This window comes from Cimex lectularius, unplaced genomic scaffold (assembly GCF_000648675.2).
Source record: "Cimex lectularius strain Harlan isolate CLEC.00 unplaced genomic scaffold, Clec_2.1 scaffold159, whole genome shotgun sequence".
In the NCBI taxonomy this organism is placed as follows: domain Eukaryota; kingdom Metazoa; phylum Arthropoda; class Insecta; order Hemiptera; family Cimicidae; genus Cimex; species Cimex lectularius.
The window spans coordinates 953,971-976,155 of record NW_019392864.1 but is presented as its reverse complement, the minus strand read 5'-3'; the positions used below and the strand labels follow the sequence as shown (position 1 = coordinate 976,155).

The 22,185-nt window shown below is 37.6% G+C and overlaps 1 protein-coding gene across 6 annotated transcripts; it reads left to right on the top strand.

Annotated features, from left to right (window-relative positions):
* Positions 1-355: 355 nt before the first annotated feature.
* On the top strand, positions 356-21,722 carry LOC106673158 (beta-1,4-glucuronyltransferase 1). 6 transcript variants are annotated; one of them, XM_024228845.1, is made up of 8 exons: positions 4,749-4,842; positions 5,884-5,999; positions 6,085-6,209; positions 6,278-6,495; positions 15,387-15,810; positions 17,392-17,896; positions 18,042-18,192; positions 19,672-21,722. In XM_024228845.1, the coding sequence occupies exons 4-8, from the start codon at positions 6,388-6,390 to the stop codon at positions 19,900-19,902; spliced, it is 1,419 nt and encodes a 472-aa protein (XP_024084613.1). In that variant the 5' UTR covers positions 4,749-4,842; positions 5,884-5,999; positions 6,085-6,209; positions 6,278-6,387; the 3' UTR covers positions 19,903-21,722. The 6 variants fall into 6 exon arrangements, with proteins under 6 accessions (XP_014260670.1, XP_024084613.1, XP_024084615.1 ...); XM_024228846.1 differs by lacking the exon at positions 4,749-4,842 and having other exon boundaries at positions 5,978-5,999; positions 6,069-6,209; positions 6,278-6,293; positions 6,369-6,495; XM_014405176.2 differs by lacking the exon at positions 4,749-4,842 and having other exon boundaries at positions 5,978-5,999; positions 6,069-6,209.
* The last annotated feature ends 463 nt before the right edge of the window (positions 21,723-22,185 follow it).

The following is a 22,185-nucleotide window of genomic DNA, read 5'->3' as shown; positions in this document are numbered from 1 at the left end:
CCATAAAAATACATAGAGGACTAATTTGGTTTATCAGGTCATCTATTGTGACTGACTATAAACTGTGGTTGTGCCAAAATTCGTCAGGAATTTGATAGCTCACGCAGGGTACTTAGTGCGTCCCACTTGAAAAATAAAGCGTGACTAGGCGGATCAGGACCCGATTTACACCAGGTACCCCATTGAAAATCAAGTGAAACCCTAAAGACACAGGCTCTTTGTGTTCCTTCGCCGATTAAACGTCAAAAACGGTTTATTGTCAACGGAAGCTGGCATTTAAAACGTTGAAGAGAAAAGAATGGACAATCGATGGACTAGGGCATGCGCCGGCCGATCAATGGGCCAGCTGATCCACCTCAGGTTAAACCCACAGACCGTGTGCACCATGTCCTCAGCATGTGTACCGCAGTATTCAGAAGGACGTTTTCGATAATGGCAAAAGAGCATGGTGCTCAGGGGATTTCAGAGGAAACGGTCCATGAGAAGTATGCCTTCCGTAGGACCGATCGTCCAGGTCAGTAATTCCTTACCCTTGCGACTCTCCACGTTGGTATATTTTTTGTATTTTTTATCTGTAATGTTTTTATCGTAAAAGAAAAATCTTCACGGCGATGGATTTATAGGAAAATACGAGACCGTCCGATCGATAACTTGTTCCTATGTCAAAACGGGTTTGGGCTTTTTGGTTGGCCCTCTACTTCTCTCGTGCTCCGGCTGTGAAATATTTAATGAAAACATCTCCGAGCTGCACGGTCGATATTGTGTCATCCCTAATAACATCTGTACTTAGTTTTATTTAAAAAAAGAAAAAAAAACTTTAAAAATTACAAACAACTAGGTGAAAAGGTCACTGCACCACTTTACATAGGTGTAGTCGACAAAACATTGAATTTGATTATTCAGAAATCGTGAGATGCGGTCTGGTGTGATATAGGTTTCAGAAAAACATATTTTTTTTATCGTGCCAACGTTTCGATCTTCATTGAGATCATCTTCAGGGCCTGGGGGAAAAAATTGAACTTCGAGTAAACTTGATCTATTAATCATTAAAAAAATTAATGTTTAATTTAAAGTTCCGTTATGTGATCTATAAAACATACTAAATCAAACTATACCAGCGGTTGCCAATGTCTAAAAAATTGGTAAAAATTATATGAACTATGGCTAAACTGTAGCTATCAGAGTTCAATTGTCATAAATCAATTACAATTCCTACTATTTAATGATTTGTGTATCCAATAATCCATTTAATATATGTTGAATAATGTTATCCTCGGTCGAAAAAATATAAAAAACTTAACAACAAGCACGATGAACCTTTTTGGTGGAGGTGTTTTGTTAAATTTATTTTTTGTCATTGGCATAAAATCAAAAATCCACTAATTGCCACAAGTGTATAACAAATAACAAGAATACGGACGTGAGATCGCCGATTTGACTAAAATTTTTGGTGATAATACCAGGTCGAAAAAACTTTAGACATGCGTACGAGCATTCTTGCCAATGGGCCATGTAAAGGAGCCGAGAAAAGTTTTTAAGTTATTTATAATTTTTAAAACATGTTTTTCTGCCTTTGTTGTGCTTGTATTTCATTGTTATTATGTATCATTATATATATATTTTTTTTAAATCTGAAATAAGAAAATTGTATTAAATAGAATTTGCCGAATTCTATTAAATGATAGATTAGATACATAAAATGTCACAAAAATGAAAAAAGCTTTCAGTAAACTAGCCTAAGAAAATTTTGTTTTTGAAAAAAAAAAAATTAGTATTCCATTTAAGCACTGTTCAAAGCACTTAAATACCAATTTTTATAGCAAACAAAAAAAATATAAATTTTTGTCAAACGGTTAAAGTAGTGAGAAGGTTAGACGTGTTTCAGAAAAACGCCTTTTTTCATTTTATTGCCAACGTTTCGACGTTTATAAGGGATCATCTTCAAGGCATAAAGTGTAGTGCTATTCTTGTAGTGTCATGTGTTTAGTGTATGCTTAAACAAACATGACTCTACAAGAATAGCACTACGCTTTATGCCTTGAAGATGACCCGAAAAAAGTGAGAAACTTGGGCAATAAAATGAAAAAAGAGTTTTTCTGAAATACGTCTAACCGGACCTCTCCTCACTATTTCAACCATTTATTGAACCACCGGTCGCTAAACAACATAAATTTTGAGTTGATCCTGGTTTTTTTTTCGCTCTTTTTTCCGGTGCTTTCGGACTTAAATATTCGTAACTCACCTGGATTTTATGCGAATTAAACGTTTTTACAAACATTGAAAAGCTGAATATTTCCTCTTTCTTGCTATATTAACAATTTTTAGGTTTTATGGTAGTATACGTGACGAAAATATTATGAAGATGAAGATGAAAAAATGATGAAATGGAAATATTTATGCTAATACGTGTAGTTTATAAGTTCACAAACCATGTAAAGTTTCCGGTAGATCGGTGCGGTGCGGTCGTTTCAGTTATCATTTTTTTTTTTTTTGATTCTCGAAAATATCTGAAGTAATTTGAAAAAAGGAAAATTTTAAGGGAAAAAAATTCAATTTTGATTTTTCCCAAAATTTGTATTCAGGGATTTTTTTGGCGTGCAGAAAGCGAATATCGATTTTGTTTCTTGCTAAAAAATATTTTAGCCTACTGTGCTAAGTCTCTATTTGCCAGCTAGCCAAAGGAAGGATGAGTATACGTAATTTGTGACCTAGGGACTTAGCAAAGTAGGCCAAAAAAAATTGGTTTTTGAAAAATTCAATTAGGGTTTGTTTTACGCAATTTTAATTCCTCTAAATACGAATTTTTATAGCAAACAAAAAAACAAATATTTTTTTGGGCTGACCCAAGGCATTTTTTTTCTCCTTGTCGTATTTCAGACTTAAAATTCATAATTCCTCTGGATTTTATGCACATTAAACGTCTTTACAAACCCATTGTATTTAGTGGTCTGATTGACCAAATTACCTCTTTCAAATAATTAATCTTTTTATGTAAGGTTTCGGTCGAGATGAAAAAGTTAGTGTCACAAGCGGGATTCGAACCCGTGACCTTCAATACGCCGCTGCTCTATCCATTTGAGCTCTCGTGACTTCGATCCACTCGGACGCCAACTTCCCATTTCGACTTTTCCCTCCTTTTTTTCAATTTTTCAATGTTTTTATAAACATTGGAAAGCTGAATATTTCCTCTTTCACGCTATATCAAAATGTTTACATTTTATGGTAGTATACGTGGCGAAAATAAGGATGAAATCAACTAAAACACCTCAAACGTTTTATTTTATTTATTTACCGAGGCAAATTTGTTCCAATACGTGTAGTTTATAAGTCCCTAAAACCACGAAAAGTTTCCGGTAGATCGTTTCAATGTTATCATCAGTTTTGTGATTTTCGAAAAGAAATCTGAAAGTGTAAAGCAAAAAATTTGTTAGAAAAAATTATTTTTTGATTTTCCCAAAAATTTGCATTTCGGGGTTTTTGTGTTCTGGATTTTGTAAATAAAGTTACNTTTGTATTACTTTTTCTAACCCATTTAATCCGGTCTCATTTTTTTATGTTAAAATACATTATACAATTTTAAAATTTATATCATGTTTGTTACTATTTATGTGTTATGAAAGACCTGTGACATTATTATTTTTTGTGCTATATAATTGTATTAGTATAATCTGTTTTTTAACAATTGAACTGTTTTTCCTACATATGTTTTTTTACAGTTACATGTGAGCAAATGTACGATATATAGAATTATATATTTTATTTCAATTAATTAAGGTTTTTAGTTGAGATAAAAAGTCAGTGTCAAGAGCGGGGTTCGAACCCACGCTCTTCGGCTAGATTCACCGCTGCTCTACCACTTGAGCTATCGTGACTTCGATCCACTCGGACACCAACTTCGCATCTCAACCCCACCTTTTGAATTTTCCCTCATTTTATATAAACTAAAAGCCTTAATTAATTGAAAGATATTAATTGGTCAAGCGGACCACGAAAACTAGTGTTAATAAGTTAAAATGAAGTATACCTTCACTAAAGCTCTCCGTGGCCATTTCATTTGTCAAATAGATTACACGACATTTGAAAGATGGCAAAAAGGAGAGAAAATTCGAAAGGTTGGAGGTTGAGATGGGAAGTTAATGTCCGAGTGGATGGAGGTCACGATAGCTCAAGTGGTAGAACATCTAGCCGAATATCGTGGGTTCGAATCTCGCTCTTGACACTGATTTTTTATCTCAACTAAAAACCTTAATGAATTGAAAGATATTAATTGGTCAAGCGGACCACGAAAACTAGTGAATATACATTTTATCTTTAATTTTGTAATAAAGGTGGTAGGCAATTCCATATTTTCATATACTGATTTATCATTAAATTATTATCTATTGCTTTTTCTTTCTTAAGGATTGTTAATATTTTTTTCTGTTATACCTTGTACGTAAATCGTACCAGCATAAATGTTTTTGTTCATATCTTTATGATTGTCGTTATTTTTTTTTAAGTCACTACAATAATTTAATTTTTGTTTTGCAACTATTTTAGTCTAATAATTTTTCGGGGTAATTGTACGTAAAAATATAATCAAAAAATAATGAGGTCGTGATTGATAAAATTGATACCGGAGAGAGATAAATGAACACATGGTTAGACATTGTTGGGAAGCCCACTGGTATGTACAGTTAATTTTATTAATATAATTTTTTTTAAATAATAGAAAAGTAAACGAAAAGATTTGTATAGGATAAGAAATGTAATTAACACTGAAGAGGACTCATGTCATGATTTCGAAAACGTGCCGTTAATAAAGAAAATTCCATGCTGATGTGTATTGTTCAACAACCTACAGTACAAGTGATATAATTTTGATATAATTTTTTTCTCACAAATTTCACCCTTACAAATTACTTTAGATTTTTTGTTTTGAAAATCACTAAAACGATAACTTGTGGAAATGGGGCGTCGGTGGCCTCAACGGTTAAGGTCCATCATTGTTAGGTAAAGGTCCCGGGTTCGAATCCAGCGGTCCTACATTCGAACCCGACATATTAACATTTTTTTTCAAAACACCGGCACCTCGAGGGTTGATATGACCTCTACTGTTGCCAACCCTTTCCCGCAGGGATACCTTCCTTGTGGGCCCAGGCAAAGTCCGACCATCAACCCTGGTGCCAGGGGGTAACCAATGATGGAGGCAAATTTACCCCCTTACCTTCCTACACCTTTCCTTCTTTTCCTTACCCCCCTCTGCTTTGGCAGAGGCTTCCTGGGTTACTGAACCCGCACCCCTCAGGCAGCGGGTGCATCAGTAGGGGGTTCGTATGAACTCCCGTGTGGGCGATCAGGCCCACCTTAAAAATAATACTGAACCACGGGAGTAGAGTACCCAAGCGGCTGTACTAATTGAGGTTGGACCCTTGGTGGTCGTGGTTTGCAAACATATTGTACCTTAGCTGGAGGGTACCGGCCAACGGGAACCGGAGGTAGAGTGCCTTCTCTGTCTCTCCGGGGGTGGTGAACGGCACGGCCGAAAAGTCGTGATGGAAACCACAAAACTACCTTTTTCAAGGCACATGTATGGTTGTACCCTTTTTAGGGCACTTCTGAACTTGGTTAGCATTGCACCACCTCGCTAGCCAAGGGATGTGACAAGTCCATGCATGTAAAATCTTCCTGGTGTTCTCTTTGAGAACACTGGGCCTCTGAGAAGTCCCATCGGGCATAAGTCCGGGTCTCAACACCCACGTAAAGATGGGAACATCTGTTGCCAACCCTCGTAAAAAATAAAAATAAATAAAATAAAAATCTAATGGAAAGTGTAGTTAATCACATACTTACAGCATGTAGTAAATTAAATTTTTATAAATTAGCCAGTCCATTTCTAATTAGGTGATGGAGTGATGGAGATGGATATCACTATGAAAACCTACATTAGATTGACGTATTGAACATCATTTAAAAAATCCAGTTCACAAAAATCAAATGGGACAGAACGGAATCAATAGGTAGATAAAACTCAAACCAAATCCAGAAATAATAATTTGAACATTAATGATTAATGAAATAATGGGCAGAGTGAGGTTGTTTTAGCCTGCACAATACGGCTATTTCGGTTTTAATGTTTGATATCTGGAGACGGATGTCGGATTTAGGACGTAGACTGCTTCTTATTTTGGTTTGGTGGCTGTATAGATAGAAAATCCGGATTCGCATAGGTAAGTTGTGCCAAATGGAGAACACGTTTTGCTTTTTCAACGAGCGGATGAAATTTTTTGTTTTTCAGACTGCCAAAAATGGGGGTATGTATCGAACTCGAAAGTAGATTTGAAGGTGGAGTCTGAAGTAATGAAGTAATGATTCTTATTCACTTGAAGATAGACTGCGTTGTCAAAAATGGAAACTTATGGTCTTGCATCATTGTATCTCGAGCCGTTGGGAAGTAGTGCTCAAAGGATCTCCAAACTTCGAAGGTGTCGCATTGCTTCAATCAACGTGCCGTTTGTAAGCACCAGTTCTTTTCTTTTAAAAATTCTTTGAACCCAGGAAAATATTCCACCTCTTCCTTCTCAACGGATTCAACCCAAACTGGGTTTTTCTTTTGAAGGCGCGAACTTTAGTCATTAGCGTCGAAAGTTGTGATACTCTTTCCTTGCAGACAGACTCATCTCATTCATTTTCTTAAAAATATCTGACAAATACGGCAGAATACATTGCCATTTCTTAACATTGAAAACGTTGGCCAAGTCGACATCGTGGTCCACCAACTTCAGAACGTAATTCTTGTAATCGTGAAAGTGCTTTCCAATGAGACAGCCACTCACTTCGCTATGGAGAAGCAGGGAATGATATTGTCACATAGTATTGTGAAAAGTCTTGATTTCAATGGCCGCGAATATAACAAACAATTTGAACAGACTCATCGAAAACGCTAAAGCACGTCTGTGGTGAACACACTACACCTATCGGAGACTTGTAGAATTTGAGCATTCTAGAACCTGCTGAGATTCTTCATCTGAAGGCTGTTCTTCATTCGGTTTGTCGTCAGTAATGTCCTCATCGGAAGCTTGTCCTTCCGTCTCATCGGATTCACAATTCGGAGCTTTTGCTGTGTAGGTGATGGAAAAACTGCATGCTACCTCAGAGACCTGAACTCAGATATTGGAGTAAACAAGTGATCAATGAGATGTAGAGAATGTAACAAAAAAGGTAGTGCACTCGCGAGAGAAGGTTGAGCTTTTTTCCCCTTCTTTTGACCTTATCACAAATACCCGGCCAAAGGTCATACAGGCGACGGAAGCAGAAAACCAGGAGCACCCCGGCCGAGCCAAAGCCAGCCCGCCACGAGAGGGGAAGGGAAACCTTTATCACTTTGCGTCAATTTCTACTTATACTGTGACCAACTCGGGGATGTGGATAAAAACTATTTACATCGAAATCAACATGGAAAAGTCTACATCCCCTAGTTCACAGGGGCTAACGAGCTCGGTTTCCCCGCTCGTCCCGGACGAACCACCCCCGACGACCTCCACGCCGCAAGCATCCCCAGTACCCTGCCCAACCACTAAATTTCCAACTTGCACACTTTCAAAAATTTAAAAAGACATTTATAGACGGGAATACTGCTGGCTAAAACAATGGTGTTGAAATTGAACGGTTTTACCAGCTCTTGATTGAGTGAAAGGGAATGCAAAAAACGCTCTCTTTGACTACCGTATTTTGTACAGTATGCTCGGTCGTCCTAAAAAGGGCAATGGATCTTTAACGTCCGTACCTAGTCTGTTCGGTCTTATCGGACGTTTTGATTCTCAAGATGAAAGCTGACGCACCTCCACATGCGACAGAATGGTGTACTGCCGCAGCATTGGTGTAGAGGCAGCTCAGCCCCGAGGGGCCAAGACAACCTCGTTCCCCGCTTGCCCATTCTGAGTGGTCGGGTCTGCATTAAGCATCAGACTGTATGCCGCGCGCATAGGGCTACCTAAGCCGAAATACATCAGCCCGGTCTCCCGCGCACTCCCTAGATAGAGAAGGCCACTTTATCTCCCAGAGTATTGGGGCTTCTCTAGCGTAGAAACTACCGGATCCGCTCCGGCCGCGGTTTTGTTTAAAGTGGAATTGCTAACCACCCCCTAGAGGAGTACCGCCTACGGTAAAAACCTCCAATCAGCTCAGCCTACACCTACGTGCAAAGCACACTCGAGTAGGAGCAACCGATTCTCTACCGGTTCCCATCCGCCACTACTCACGCATTCGAGGGACTTTTCAGCATAATCGTAGCATCCTCAACGCTTACGCTGCCCTCCGATCCGCCGTATCCCGTGAGACCGGGTGTATAACGGTGGTCATACTCAAGTTTCATGCGAAGGTCACAGGTAGAAAACAGCCACTTCTCTAAGTTCCCGCCAGGGGCGTTGCCACGTACCACTACGAATCCATTACCAGAGTAACAGGGGATGGATTTTGGAACATTTCTGTCACCCCGTAGTACAGATGATTATGCACCCTCCCCCATCTATGTAGACAAGATCTGGTACCCTAACCCTCGTGTGCCTCTGATAAGGCACCCGCCGCCCATGCCTACCCGAGGCCGACACGAGTACAGCTTGTGCTTTAGAGAGGTTGCCACACCCTCAGGGCTGCACCATTATTTTGTGCCCGGACACCCCCCTTGTAACCAAGGGTTGGGAGGGGTCACAGGAAAGAGTGAAGGAACCTGGATTGAGAGAGGGACGTGGATGAGGACAAGAGGTGCCCCTTTTCAGGGCCCCGAGCCTTCCACATTATATTATACCACCCGTCGTCGCTGTTGTTCCACATTGAATGGGCTACAATTCCCTGGGTGGATTTTGTACAGTATAGAAAAATATGTTCTATATCCTCAATCACACCACATTCACTACAGTACGGATTAGGCCTTAGACCAATCTTATGCAGATAAGACAGGCAGATGCCTTGCTCCGTTCTCAATCTTGAAAAAGTGAAAAGAAGGATTTTCCGTTACCATGTTCGACGAGCCAGACTTTTTCCCTAACTTTAGGGAACAAGGAACGTTAATATTTGCCAACCTCCGCTGAGTCGTACCAATCTTGCCATTTTTCCATAAATTTTAGGTTATTAGTATTTTCAAAATCCCGTCTAGTTATTAGTACATTCAGCTGTGTTCCTACTATTGTGGCAGCTTTGGCCGTCTCATCAACCTTCTCATTACCTGCATGCCCTCTGACCCAGCGTATAAATATTTCTTTACCTCCCATCATGAATATAAATTTTCTGGGCGATATCAGTCAGAATATATTCATATCAACTATTCCCCATGCCGAAATTCCGAAGCTGGGAGACTGTACTCAAACTGTCTGTGAATATGCAAATCTTTGTTTAGTTAAAGTCGCACTGTTCTCCAAGGCTTTGGAAATAGCTAAAACTTGAGCGGTTTATACACTGCACAAACTTGGGAGACGAAACTGTTCACCACATTCTCTTTGGGGTCATAAAATGCACATCCCATGCCCCTCTCCGATTTTGAACCGTCCGTAAAATTAAGGTGGTAATTTCGAAACTTTTCGTATATGTCAGCCCTAAACATTGATTCAATTATGTGAGGAGGATAATTAGTGTAATCAGTCAATTCATAACACTGAATTTTGTTCCTAATTGCTTCGTAATCAATTTTAAACATTGGATTAACGGAAGTTTAGTACAAAGAATATATCCCAAGAACCGATGATAAAAATGTTTCTACCATAACAGGGAGTATTTTCTTCTGCCAAAAACCATATGTGAGCATACTCTAGGCTAAGAAACTTAGTTTTGAAAACAGTAGGCTATTTTTGTAATATAGTTTTATTAAACATTTCTGTGCAAATTTTCCCCACCTGATATTTAGTGGAGGCTCACTTGCCCCGGCGCATAAAAGTGGTATAGGGTTGCTAGAAAGACAGCCTCTCAAACATTTATTCTGAAAGGTAGTGATATGTTTCAGGATGCTGTTAATGGCCATAAAAAAACCGATCCATAGTCAATTACTGCCTTAATTGCCGTTCTGTAGAATAAGAAACTCACTTCGGGATCAGCACCCCATTTACTGTTCGGAAAACCTCTTAGTATATTAAATAGTTTTTCGACTCTTTCTAGTAGACGTTTTATGTGTTTGGCCCATGTCTACGATCTAGAACATGTGCTAAAAATTTGACGTCTAGTGCTACTGAGCAGCGCAAGCCATCAATTTCCTCTGTATTATCGAGGGGTATCCGTCGTTTTCTTGAAAACGGGCATAGTACAGATTTCGAGGCTATATCGAGAAACCATTTTCCCAAAACCATTTTAAAATAGTAGTTATAGAACTGTTTAAAATTTGAGTGCAGTTAATCTTTGGCCTCTACGTAAATAAAAATATCATCACCATATTGCATCGCTTTGAGAGTTTGGGAGAATCGGTTCCAGATCTGAAATGTAGATTGCGTATAAGAGCGGGCTTAGAATCCCCCCTTGTGGTAAACCTTTATACGTAGTTCTAGGGCCTTCAAGTGATCCATTGATATCAAAATACATTTCATTATCGGTAACTATGGCCATAATGTTGGAAACAAACAATTGGGGTAAACCTTATTCAACAATTTTAATTCTAACAATGACAGATCAACGTTGTCATATGAATGTCTTGCATGTCCAGGAACAGGCCTAGAATCGACTTGCCGTCAGTAAAATCGTAAATGTTGCACAGGTACTGAAGTTGAGCGTATATCACAGAGCGATCTTTACAGAAGCCATATAGACTATTTGGAAGCATATTGTTTCTTTCCAACCACCATTGAAGACGCTGTTTTATCATTCTTTCATACGTCTTTTTCACACATGACATAAGCGCTATCGGCCGATAAGATGAAGTAGAATCAGGAGTCACCACTACTTTAGCAATTCTTCCGGGTTCCAAAGCATCCAATAAACTTTGCAGGCATCCCTCTACATAAGAAGGGGATCAACCTGATGAGAAAGTAAACTCATCGAGATCTCCATTCTGAAGTTCAATTCTGAAGCCGCAAACAAGCTACAAGCAATCCTTCAAACACCGACCCTTCTCAGGGCCAATAAAAACCCAACTAAACCAGCTAATGCCCGGGGTATACGCCTCGTCCGTGGCTTCGTAAACAGCTGCTTCATCCAAAGTTCAGGGGACGCGATCGGATCATCCCCCGATGTTCCAGGGCATAAGGTTGGCCAGTACCGATGAGTCTGAGTCAGAGTGAGAAAAGTCAGGAATCAGTCAGATGGAGAGAGAGAAAGAGAGTGTGTGAGGACCCGAAATGAGTCAGTAAGAGTGATTCAATGCAGTTCTGCGTTCAAAGTACTGAATTTAGTTCAGCAGTTAAACCGCTCTGCCTCATTGAGGGAGATTTCTCTGTACACAAGAGAAAAGGAATCTGTAGTTGATTTTTTTTCCAATTGTCCAGCGTCCTTCACGTTTTTCCAAAGCTGCGTGCCTCTCTTTAAAGCCCTTGGGCGGTCCAACATTCAGACAACCTCTGCTTCCATGAGTACCTCAGGTCTACACCGTCATGTTTCGAGAGTGTGTTGTATGAAAAAATTCCTTCACGAGAGGCTGTTCTAGAAGGAAGTCTTCCCGATTGCAAAAATAGAAGAATCGATCCGTACCATGGGTCTTCTGTCGGAATTCAAACGGTAAAACTAAATAAGCATCAACTAAATCGATGAAAGAGGGGCGCATGGCAATCGGAAAAGGGCATTGGGCATTTTATTCGAGGCCAAGCAGAATCTGTAAAAACAGAAATTGATGGAAGAGTTGCGTTTTGATCAGCAACGTTACTGGCCGGTGAAACATAATCGACCTGTCAATAGCAAAACGAAACGTCATGAAACAGGTGATTCACATCACAAATGCACATCAGAAAAATGACACACAAGGCACGACAACCTCGGATTTAATCCGAGATGATTGTTATGAATTGAATGAATGGATTTGATCGGAAGGGCAGAGAAAAATCAATTTGCAGCTTTTTCCACCTTTGCAAAAGCTTCTACTTTTTCGCTATGTCGTTCTTCATGAGCGTCTTGAAGATTTTGTACACAAGGTTCGACTAAAGCGCCTCCATATGATTCCTATTAAATTTAAGACAATAAAGTAATGTTTTTAAAATTAATCACGAGGTCCGCAGTGCACCTGTATATCGTTGATTTTTTTTGTAGACAACAGTTTAAGAGATTCTGGCATGATTTGCATTTAAGCCCATGTCATAATGTGTTCAGAGTCCGGAGATGGTTGTGCATTCACGGCACGTCATGTCACGCAAGTGAGTTGAACATCCGCATAGACTTAAAGCAAATATGTAGCTCGTTAGTAGGAGCTTTCAAAATTCAAAACTATTTTTTCCCGAGGATGATAGCCGAAATTAAACCTTTCCATCCATTTTCTTCTTGTCTTCATGTCTTCCATTTTTCCATGAAAGAATGAAAGGTGGGTAAACCATTAGCAATGCGATAAATACTTCAACAATTTAATAGAACCCTTAAAATTCTCTGCGCTTTCATCACTTTTTCCGGCATTTTACCCTTTTGAAGTATTCCAAATTGACAAAAATGTAGATTCATCCGACAATGAGTTAAGAGTAAGTCCTCAGTTTAATTGGAATGTATTCCAGGACCACTACAGAAGACTAACGACAGAACTACAGGCCGTGTTAGAGCTATAATGATAGCAGAACTAGACATAGCCAGACTCTGGGTACATATAGACTCGGAGCAGCAGAAAAAAACCAGTGCTTGTACTATGGAAAAGAAAAAACAGTGCCTACTAGAAGAAAAGCTAAAGAATGAAGGATGCACATGGGAGCCTGAAGCGTTGGGGTCTGATGATGATGATGAAGTGATACTTGATGTGTTTTTCCCACCTATACCCACCCACCCACATCCACACCCACACACATACACAGCAATTCTGTCTTCTAACCTGAATCCTATCGAAGCCACCTCTAGGAAAAGGGGTTTTGTATTCCCCAGGGTTTGCTTCTGGATGTTTGTACTTTTCTTAGTCCCTTAGTTCAGTTCATTTGACTCAATTCTTCTTTTAATAAGTAGAAGGTTATTGACTATTTACAATGCAATTATTTTTGGTGGGTTTTCTTGGTACCCTAGGTTATGACTCCATTTTTAATGAGGTCATCAGTGGCAGTTGTTACCACACTGTTTGATGCACCAAAAAGAAATAGAGAAGAAAACCAATAACGATGCTGATGATGTTACTAAATGAGGGTTTGATATTCTCCAAGGATTTCAGCTTTTTGTACTTTTCATTGTTACTTAGTTCAGTTCATTTTTTTTTTTTTAAGGTAGAAGACTATTAATGCCATTGCTGCAATTACTTATATCGAATCATCTTGGTACCATAGGTTATGTCTTCATTGAGCAATTGCTTCACATTCGAAGATGATTTGAGTGGCAGTTTCTTCCTCCTCATTGTATAACTTGAAAAAAAAGTCATTAATTATGCCAATATTGTGTAGGTGTTACCTCTGATACCGAGTATAGAGTTATTAGTTTTACCCTGCCTTACTGTTGCAATGTTTTTGCCAGTTCTGGCAAAAGTTTTTTTAACCATGAGTTTACCACGTCTGGCCCCTCTAGAGTACATTTCTGCTTTTGTTTTGTGTGTATCTGAGATGGAGGAGCTTGACCATATGATCCCAATTAGAGGTTCTGGGCTTTGCACATCCTCTGGCCAATTTGTCTACTTCATTACCTACTTCATTTCTTTGTCCCTTAGCACCCAAAATTAAATCGTTATGTTTCACCATGTTTTGGATACATCCACAAACCATTTTGGTTGTGACCTTTTTGCATACTTGGATGTCTGATTTTATGAAGATTCCTTTGTTGACACAAATATTTTTCATATATTTCAGCATAAAAGATGGAGGTGTCCTTCTTGAAAGAGCTTGATTGCTCATATTTTGGGATAACCTGACCTGTAAGTTCCTGACCAGCATATGTTTACGCTTAACAGCGAAAATGGCCAAGTAGAGAACATTGGAGAGGATTCGTTGGAAACAGCTTATATAAACCACTCTGATTACATTTTATATTGTCAATTGCCTAAGCATTTTTACAGTAAAACAAGTCGGCTGAGTAGTTTGCAATTAGAAAATGTGTTTCTACCATGTTAACTTGGGGTCAAATGAAGACTCTCGTCATATACCAAGATGCCAGCTGACAATAAGTTAAGGGAATTGCTAAAACTGAGAGCTACTATTTTCTTTATATTAGGTGCAAGACCATTCTCTGAAACCCAAGCCATGGCTTTATCCATTGTGTTCTTAATTTTCAGCCATAACTCATCAGAGCGTTTCCTGCAACAATTAAAGAGGCGTCCGCAAACAGATAAAAACATACATACTTAGCAATCTGTACAAATGTATTATTATATATTAAACATAAAAGGGGGCCAATTATAGAATCCTGTGGTATGCCATACTTAATTGGGATCTTGAAAGACCGGAAGCTGATCCTGCAAATAAGAGAGATCATCTTGTGAAGTTAATGGTAATGGTTAACCAAGTTGAAAGCTTTGGAAAGGTCCAAGAATTAGCCCGCAACTTTGAGTTTATTTAATTTTGATTTGTCTATGCTATCAATTATTCTACTCAGAGCATCTTCTGTCAAAGGTGATTTTCTAAACCCAAATTGATTTTCAGAAATAAATCTGATTTTTTGGGCATATTCAGACAATCTATTGTAGAGCATCTTTTCGATGACCTTGTTAAACACCAACAGCAAAACAACTGGCCTGTAATTGGATATATCCGGCTTGTCTTCTTTTTTGAAAGCAGATGATCTTTGCAATTTTTAGCTCTGCTAGGTAAATGCCTGTAGAGAAGATGCAATTCACTACATCAGCCAACGGGTCTGTCAGCTCAGATGCTCATGAAGAAATACATTATGGTACTCATTAAGTCTTGCAGAGTGTCCTTTTTTAAGAGTTTTAATAACACCATGAAGTTTTGACTGTGTTCAAGGGTAGAGAAAAATAGAGCTTGGTTGAGCAAAATAATGATTGGAGATCAAAGGAGAAATTTGAGGTTTCGGAATATTTGAACAAAAAATTAAAAACATCAAAATGGCTTTGGGGTTAGACTCAACTGTTCAACCATGATCTATTTATGTGCTGATTTTTATTTTTTTAAGGTTTTAAGTTCTGGTCTATCAGACTCATTTCAGCATTTCGTCATCTTCAGAACTATCCCCAAAAATTTCATGATATTAATGTTTATTCTCTTTTCTAAATGATCAAAATAATAAGCTAAATAAGCTAATTTCCCAAATTATTTATTATTTAAAAGAGCACCAAGGTGTTTGAAACATATATATTTTTTTGTGTGTTCTAGGTTGGTTGTAAACTATGGAATTTGAGTGTTCTGAGCATCCTGATCCTAACAGTATTCAACATACTATTGATGCTGCGCCTCTTGAACACAGAATGCACCAGTATTTCCTCGGAGCCCGCTCCCAAACCTCAAGTTCCTTTACCTCCGCTTATTCTTGAAAATCTCTTGCCTTCGAATACCTCACCCATATTCAATGTTGATCCCAGGCTAGGCAGGTGGGATGCGAGGCACTTGTTCAAAATGATCGATCACGCCCTCGTCGGCAGCAACTTCATCGAACTCTCAACCAAAAACTCAGTGTGCCTTGCGACGCAGTCGTCTTTGGAAAAACTCCACTCTTTGGTCCAAGTGGCCCATCACTGGAGTGGACCAATATCAGTAGCATTGTTTGCAGCAGGAGATGAAGAATTTTCATTATTGCAAGGTAACATTAGTGCTTGTCTTTTGAAAATTAATTAATACTTTTTGAATTCATGATATTCAAAATGTTGAGTTTTTGGAGAAAAGCAAATTTGTCTTGCACTAGGCTCTAAGACTGGATAACTATTACGACATACTGGCAGCGTACAAAACTTTGAATTAAAAAATAAAACCATAGGTAAATAATATCTTGGCCAAGTTGTATTAACATTAGTTAAAGGTATTGGATAGACTTATCAATAATATCATTAAAAAAATTGTGTCAGACATCAATATGAGACCCATTAACAAAGCCCAGATGCTGTCAGCATCTTCACTGACTATTGAAGTACTACCTCAGATATTAAATGGGTAAAGCTATATTTGCTGACTCTGCCAAGAGGAAGAGACAGCCTTATGGCAAAGGAATTATTTCCTTCCAAAATTTTTAAAGAAGAGTATATTTTCAATAGTATGCACTGCACAGAAAGTAGTGTCAATACACAATAAATCTGGTTAGGCTATAGTGGATTTATTAATACAGGGTGTTCGGCTACTCGCATTACAAACTTTGCCCATAGATTCTACATTCAAAATAGTACGTTTTCTACAATTTGCTGGTCTCTAGGTTCGGAAATAGTATTTTAGAGTCACCATAGTAAGTTTTTCAACTTTGAAAAAAAAAATTATTTTTCAAAGTTCTCACTACTAAAACGCTTATTTTATTAAGGTTTAAAAGTTTAGTATTGATCACATCTTATTGGAAATTTAACGTAGTTTTCAATGGTATCAACGGATTTGTCCAAAACCTTTTAGTTTTGGAATTATCATTGTTTATTTGAAGCAAGGTTGTGAAATCTTAAAACATCAGAAAAAGTGGAATAACTCCAAAAGAGCTGAGATTCGGACCATAGTTAATTAGGACTGTTTGGTTCCTTTTTGAATGTAGAATCTACTGGCAAAGTTTGTAACACAAGTAGCCGAACACCCTGTATACTAGAAACCTAAGTGTTAACAGAAAACTGTCCCACTTATAGTTTCATGCAATATGAACAATTCACTAGTTTTTGTGGTCCGCTTGACCAATTAAACATTACAATTAATTAAGGTTTTTAGTTGAGATGAAAAAAAGCTAATGGCACGAGAGGGATTCGAACCCACGACCTACGGCTAGATACGCCGCTGCTTTACCACCTGAGCTAACGTGACCTCGATCCACTCGGACTTGAAAAATAGCAAAAGGAGGGAAAACTCATAAGGTGGGGTTGAGATGGGGAGTTGATGTCCGAGTGGATCGAGGTCACGTTAGCTCAGGTGGTAGAGCAGCGGCGTATCTAGCCGAAGGTCGTGGGTTCGAATCCCTCTCGTGCCATTAGCTTTTTTTCATCCCAACTAAAAACCTTAATTAATATGAACAATCTTGAAATACTGCAGGCTTGCCAAATTGCCACCTGAAAAAAACAACTTATTTTGGATCTGCAAGAATCTGTAGACTTTGGATTTTATTTGTAAAAAACCAAATCATTTTCTTTTTATACTAAGACTATGACCAAACTTGCTGACAGCAGTTTACTTTAACTTGTAATGATAATTTTTTTTGTTTCAGGTTACATTGATTTTTTACGCCGATGTTATGTTCCAGTAAGAGAAAGGATAAGCTTCCATTTAGCCTTTCCTAAAGAAAAAATTCCTACTAGTACTTATTATGTAGAAAAGACTACTCAATTGGACTGTCTGGGACCTGAAGCTTCTCTTGGTCAAATGCTCAAATTACGGTCTCCGGATATCGTGAGATGGAGAATTAGGAACCGTTATCCACAGAATCATATGAGGAATTTGGCGAGACGGAACTGCCAAACATCCCACGTTTTTTTAACTGACATAGATATTATTCCAAGTACAAATCTAGCAGAAGCTCTAGATTTGTTTATTAAGACTGAAACGTGTAAGGGTGGAAAGTGTGCATATGTTATTCCCACTTACGAGCTGGATGAGAGAGTACCTTTTCCAAGAAATAAAACTGAACTTATAAGGCTTACAGGGAGAGGTTTGGCGAGACCTTTCCACCATAAAGTGTTCATATATAATCAGTTTGCTACTAACTTTTCTCGGTAAGTATTTCCTTTGCTTCTTCAAATTCAGAGCATAAAAATTAAATGCTTTTATTTGTCATTTCATACAAAAAACTTATGCTTAATAGTTCTAAAAATAAATTTGAACTATTAATAATACTGTTAATAATTTTTGATGTTTCAGCTGGGAACAAGATATACAGAATCATGCTGTGCACATCAGTCACAGCGTAACCAACTTTGAATTTCTTTATGAGCCGTTTTATGTAGCACCTGACATTGTGCCACCGCACGATGAAAGATTTCTAGGATATGGCTTTACAAGAAACACCCAGGTAATTTGACAATAACAAGTTGATGTAAAGTAACAATCACCAGGTAACCAGAAAAGTTTGTGCAGTTTTTCATTTATTATTATTATTATTATTTATTTATTTATTTTTTTATGAGGGTTTGCAACAGCATAGGTTATATCAACCCTCGGGGTGCCGGTGTTTTTGAAAAAAAGCCCATTTGTAAGTATGTCAGGTTCGAATGCAGGGCCACTGGATTCGAACCCGGGACCTTTACCTTACAGTAATGAGCGCCGTGCCAACGCCTAAACCGTTGCGGCCACCGACGCCCCCTTCATTTATTATTATTGTTTCAATACTAGAGGATTAGATTTTACATCATATAAGCCAAGAGGATAATGTGTCAGTTTATAAATAAAAGGTGTCTTGAACAGTTCACAGCAAATAATAAAATAGTTTCTTTCTCATGGCTTCAAAACACATAATTCATGCATGCTGATTGTATGAGAATAAGCTCAGTACTAGGGCAGCCAAGGCAGCTTATAAAATTCACTGCATTCGGTGATGAAACAATAATTGAGTGACTGGTTCAAAAAGTTTGCTTCTGGAATGAGGGGATTGAGGATGAACCATTGGTAGACCTTCCGTATTGAATGACGGCGAATTGGGGCAAGCTATCGAATTTGGTTTGAATAAAACTTGTCAGAGGTTTGCCGGAGTGTTCAGCGAAAGTGATGAAACCATTTGCTCTAACTTGTATCAACTTGGGAAGACTTGGAAGCTGTGCAAATAGGTTCCTCATAACATTTGCCTTTCATGGCGCAAAGTAAAGATGTTTTTTGTCTGGTTGTCTTATGCAACGAAAAATTGATCCTGTACATTAAGACAGCTGTCTCTAAATGACCCTGTCCCATTTTGATGCGAAAACCGAATGTACACCAACAAAAGGAGATGCAGTATGTTTGATCATGCACTAAGAACTCTTACCACTAGCCGAGAAACAATCTGCTGTTGTGTACAGAAAAGGTGTAATTTTTTTACCTGAACAGAGGGAGAACTCATACGGTTAGAACGACAAAGGAGGTGATAATGAAGCTTGGTTGGGAAGTCCCACCACACCCTCTGTACTTTCCAAATCTGGCCCCATCTCACTTTTCCTTCCTCCCCACCTTTTCTTAGCAATGTAGAATCATATGCGCAATTGGAAAATTTGGTAATCACCAACAGTTGGAAAACAGCTGAATTTATTTTTAAACCCCCGGGGGACACACCTTTATTAGGAAGGGCATAACTAGGCTAGTAACTCATTGGGAGAAAATTCTATTTCCCTGAATAAAATATTTCTAAACTAATTGTGACACTTCTAAAACCACAAAAACTTTTCTGGTTACCTGGTAACAGGGGCATTATAAACCCACAATGAAAATAAAAATAATAAACCAATAACTGGGGGTATTATAAACATAATAATATTTAAAAAATCGCGGATATTTCAATATTAACAGTAAATAATATCAACAGGTGTATGAAATGTATGTAGCAGGGTATGAATTCTTTGTGTTATCGCCTGTTTTCACTATCCATTGGGGTCTTCAGAATCGGAAAGGTCGTCCTTCATGGAGGGAGAGACAAAACACAAACAACAGAAGGAATTTCGATCAGTTCAAAAGAGAAGTATTTGCACGTTACCATAAAGATCCATTAAATATGATACTCCCTCATGCCAAAGATAGCTCAAATGTTAAAGCTTAAAATAAATAACTAATATTTAATAGCATAAGCCACCAAGGGAACATTATAATGTCATGAATGGGATTATAAATTCCCATAAATAACTTAATAGTTGATTATACGAATATATATATATAGTTATGGTGAAAATAGTAAGAGCATTTAATGTATTTTTTATGTGTCTGTACTGCTGGTAGGTTATTTGGCCTTATTTTGTGTTTGAATTGCTGCTGGGTTATTTGGTGTTATTTTATGTCTTTACTGCAGCTAGGTTATTTGGTGTTATTTTATGTCTTTCCTGCTGATGGGTTATTTGGTGTTATTTTATGTCTTTCCTGCTGCTAGGTTATTTTGTGTTATTTTATGTCTTTCCTGCTGATGGGTTATTTGGTGTTATTTTATGTCTTTACTGCTGATGGGTTATTTGGTGTTATTTTATGTTTTTACTGGTGCTGGGTTATTTGGTCTTATTTTATGTGTCTGTACTGCTGCTAGGTTATTCATTTGCTGTGTGTTAAGTAAGTTTTTGCATTTAATTCTTCCAAGTCAAGTTTTTTTTTTCAATTAATAATGAGACATGTTTTTTGAATTTCGCTTTTTAGGTTATATAAATGCTCTGGGGTTCAGGTGTGTTTCTATAATACTTTTCTACTTTTCACCCATTTGGCCTTAAACATTTGCAGCACACCAAGCTGCCAAAATTGTAGATCCACCAGACAATGGCTTAAGAATTGTATTCCACGACAGAGGCAAGCTAAAAAGTTCAATAAAGGACCATCGCAACTGCCCTGAACCCTTTTGCGACATACCAAACTGCCAAAAACGTAGATCCATTAGATAACAGGTTTGTCAGGCATATCTAATCCTGTATCAGGCAACACTTTTGCCAATTTTGGTGTGAGTTCTTTAATCATGAGTTTACTGTGTCTTGCACCTCTGGATTTCCTCCACTTATAATTTTTTTTATTTTTTTATTTGGTGGAGTGTGAGATGGAGGAGCCTTGCAGACCCTCTGGCCATTTGGTCTGCTTGTTTATTACCAAAAATTCTTTTTAAAAAAAAGATTAGCTTAGGAGGTTTTAAATGCATTCACTGACTATTTTGGATGTGAGCTTTTTAGTTGATAATGATTTTAGGGTCGCTTGGCTGTCTGTTCGTACAAGGATTTTTGTCAGTGTAACCTCTTGTAAGAGTTTCTACAGCATGTTGTTAGCAGGTATTTCAGCTTGAAAGATAAATTTATGCTGAAATAATGAGTTTGAAAAACACAAAATATAGCTAATCCAGTATAGGCGGATATAATTATATATGATCTTCTTTCCCTTTGTTAGTCTGTTAAAACTTTAGGGTGTTTTAAAGGATGTTCCACGATCATAAAGTCAGTTCTTATTTCTAAAAATGGGTGTCTGATTTTATTTATGTAATGCCTTCTCTTGCAACCTGAAGAGTCTCTTATTGTTTTTTTACCATAACTGTATATGCAAGAATGTATTTTATATATACACACATATAAAAATAATAATAAAAATTACATTTTAGCCTAAATGAAAACCCTATTGGTTGTAATACACATGTCTTCCTTTTTGGTGAAAAAACGTAGTTTAATAACAGATACTAATGTGATCTTTAAAAAAACAGGACTGTATTGATATTTTCTATGGACTATTTTACCACAATAAATTTTTATTGTACTAAATAAATTGTAATGTAATAGTGTACATTTGATATTTATACAAATAGTATATGCATTAAAAATAACCAAAATTGATATAATCACTGACTCTATTTTCATATCACAAACCTCTAACAAAATTCAAATTATAGATTAAACTTTTTTTATTTCGATAAAACATATATAAGTATTATTATCATAAAAAAAGCTAACAATACAGGTTTAGATTATAAATATTTCTAAGTGATGTATATTTATTATTATGATCTGTATTTATAGATGTGATGTTTAAATTTTATATTATTGTCATTTGTATTATATTTGTTATTTTATTTATTATAGAAATATATGTTAACTTTGTTTAGAGCATTAATTATGTTTTTTTTAGAGCCCAAAAGCCTATTTTATTTGAGAGAAATTAAAAATAAATAAATTCATTATGATAGCAGGACCTTCGAGCAGTATCTGGTGCTTTTAGAACAAGCTCTTTGACCAACCAGCCTATGCTCCGGACAGGGAGTGCTGTCGCCCAAATGCTGGGGGAGCAGCTTACCTTCAGCTTTGTGGCAGGGTTCCTTGCCAAACCGAGACATCCACTTTTGGGTGCAATCCTTCGATGTCAGTACAGCAGA

Excerpts from the sequence above, each read along its gene's own strand:
- LOC106673158 (XM_024228845.1), top strand. The coding sequence starts at position 6,388 with ATGGAAACTTATGGTCTTGCATCATTGTATCTCGAGCCGTTGGGAAGT. Across the intron at positions 17,897-18,041 it reads TTTGCTACTAACTTTTCTCG|CTGGGAACAAGATATACAGA; the intron begins GTAAGTATTTCC and ends TTGATGTTTCAG. Across the intron at positions 18,193-19,671 it reads GCTTTACAAGAAACACCCAG|GTGTATGAAATGTATGTAGC; the intron begins GTAATTTGACAA and ends TAATATCAACAG.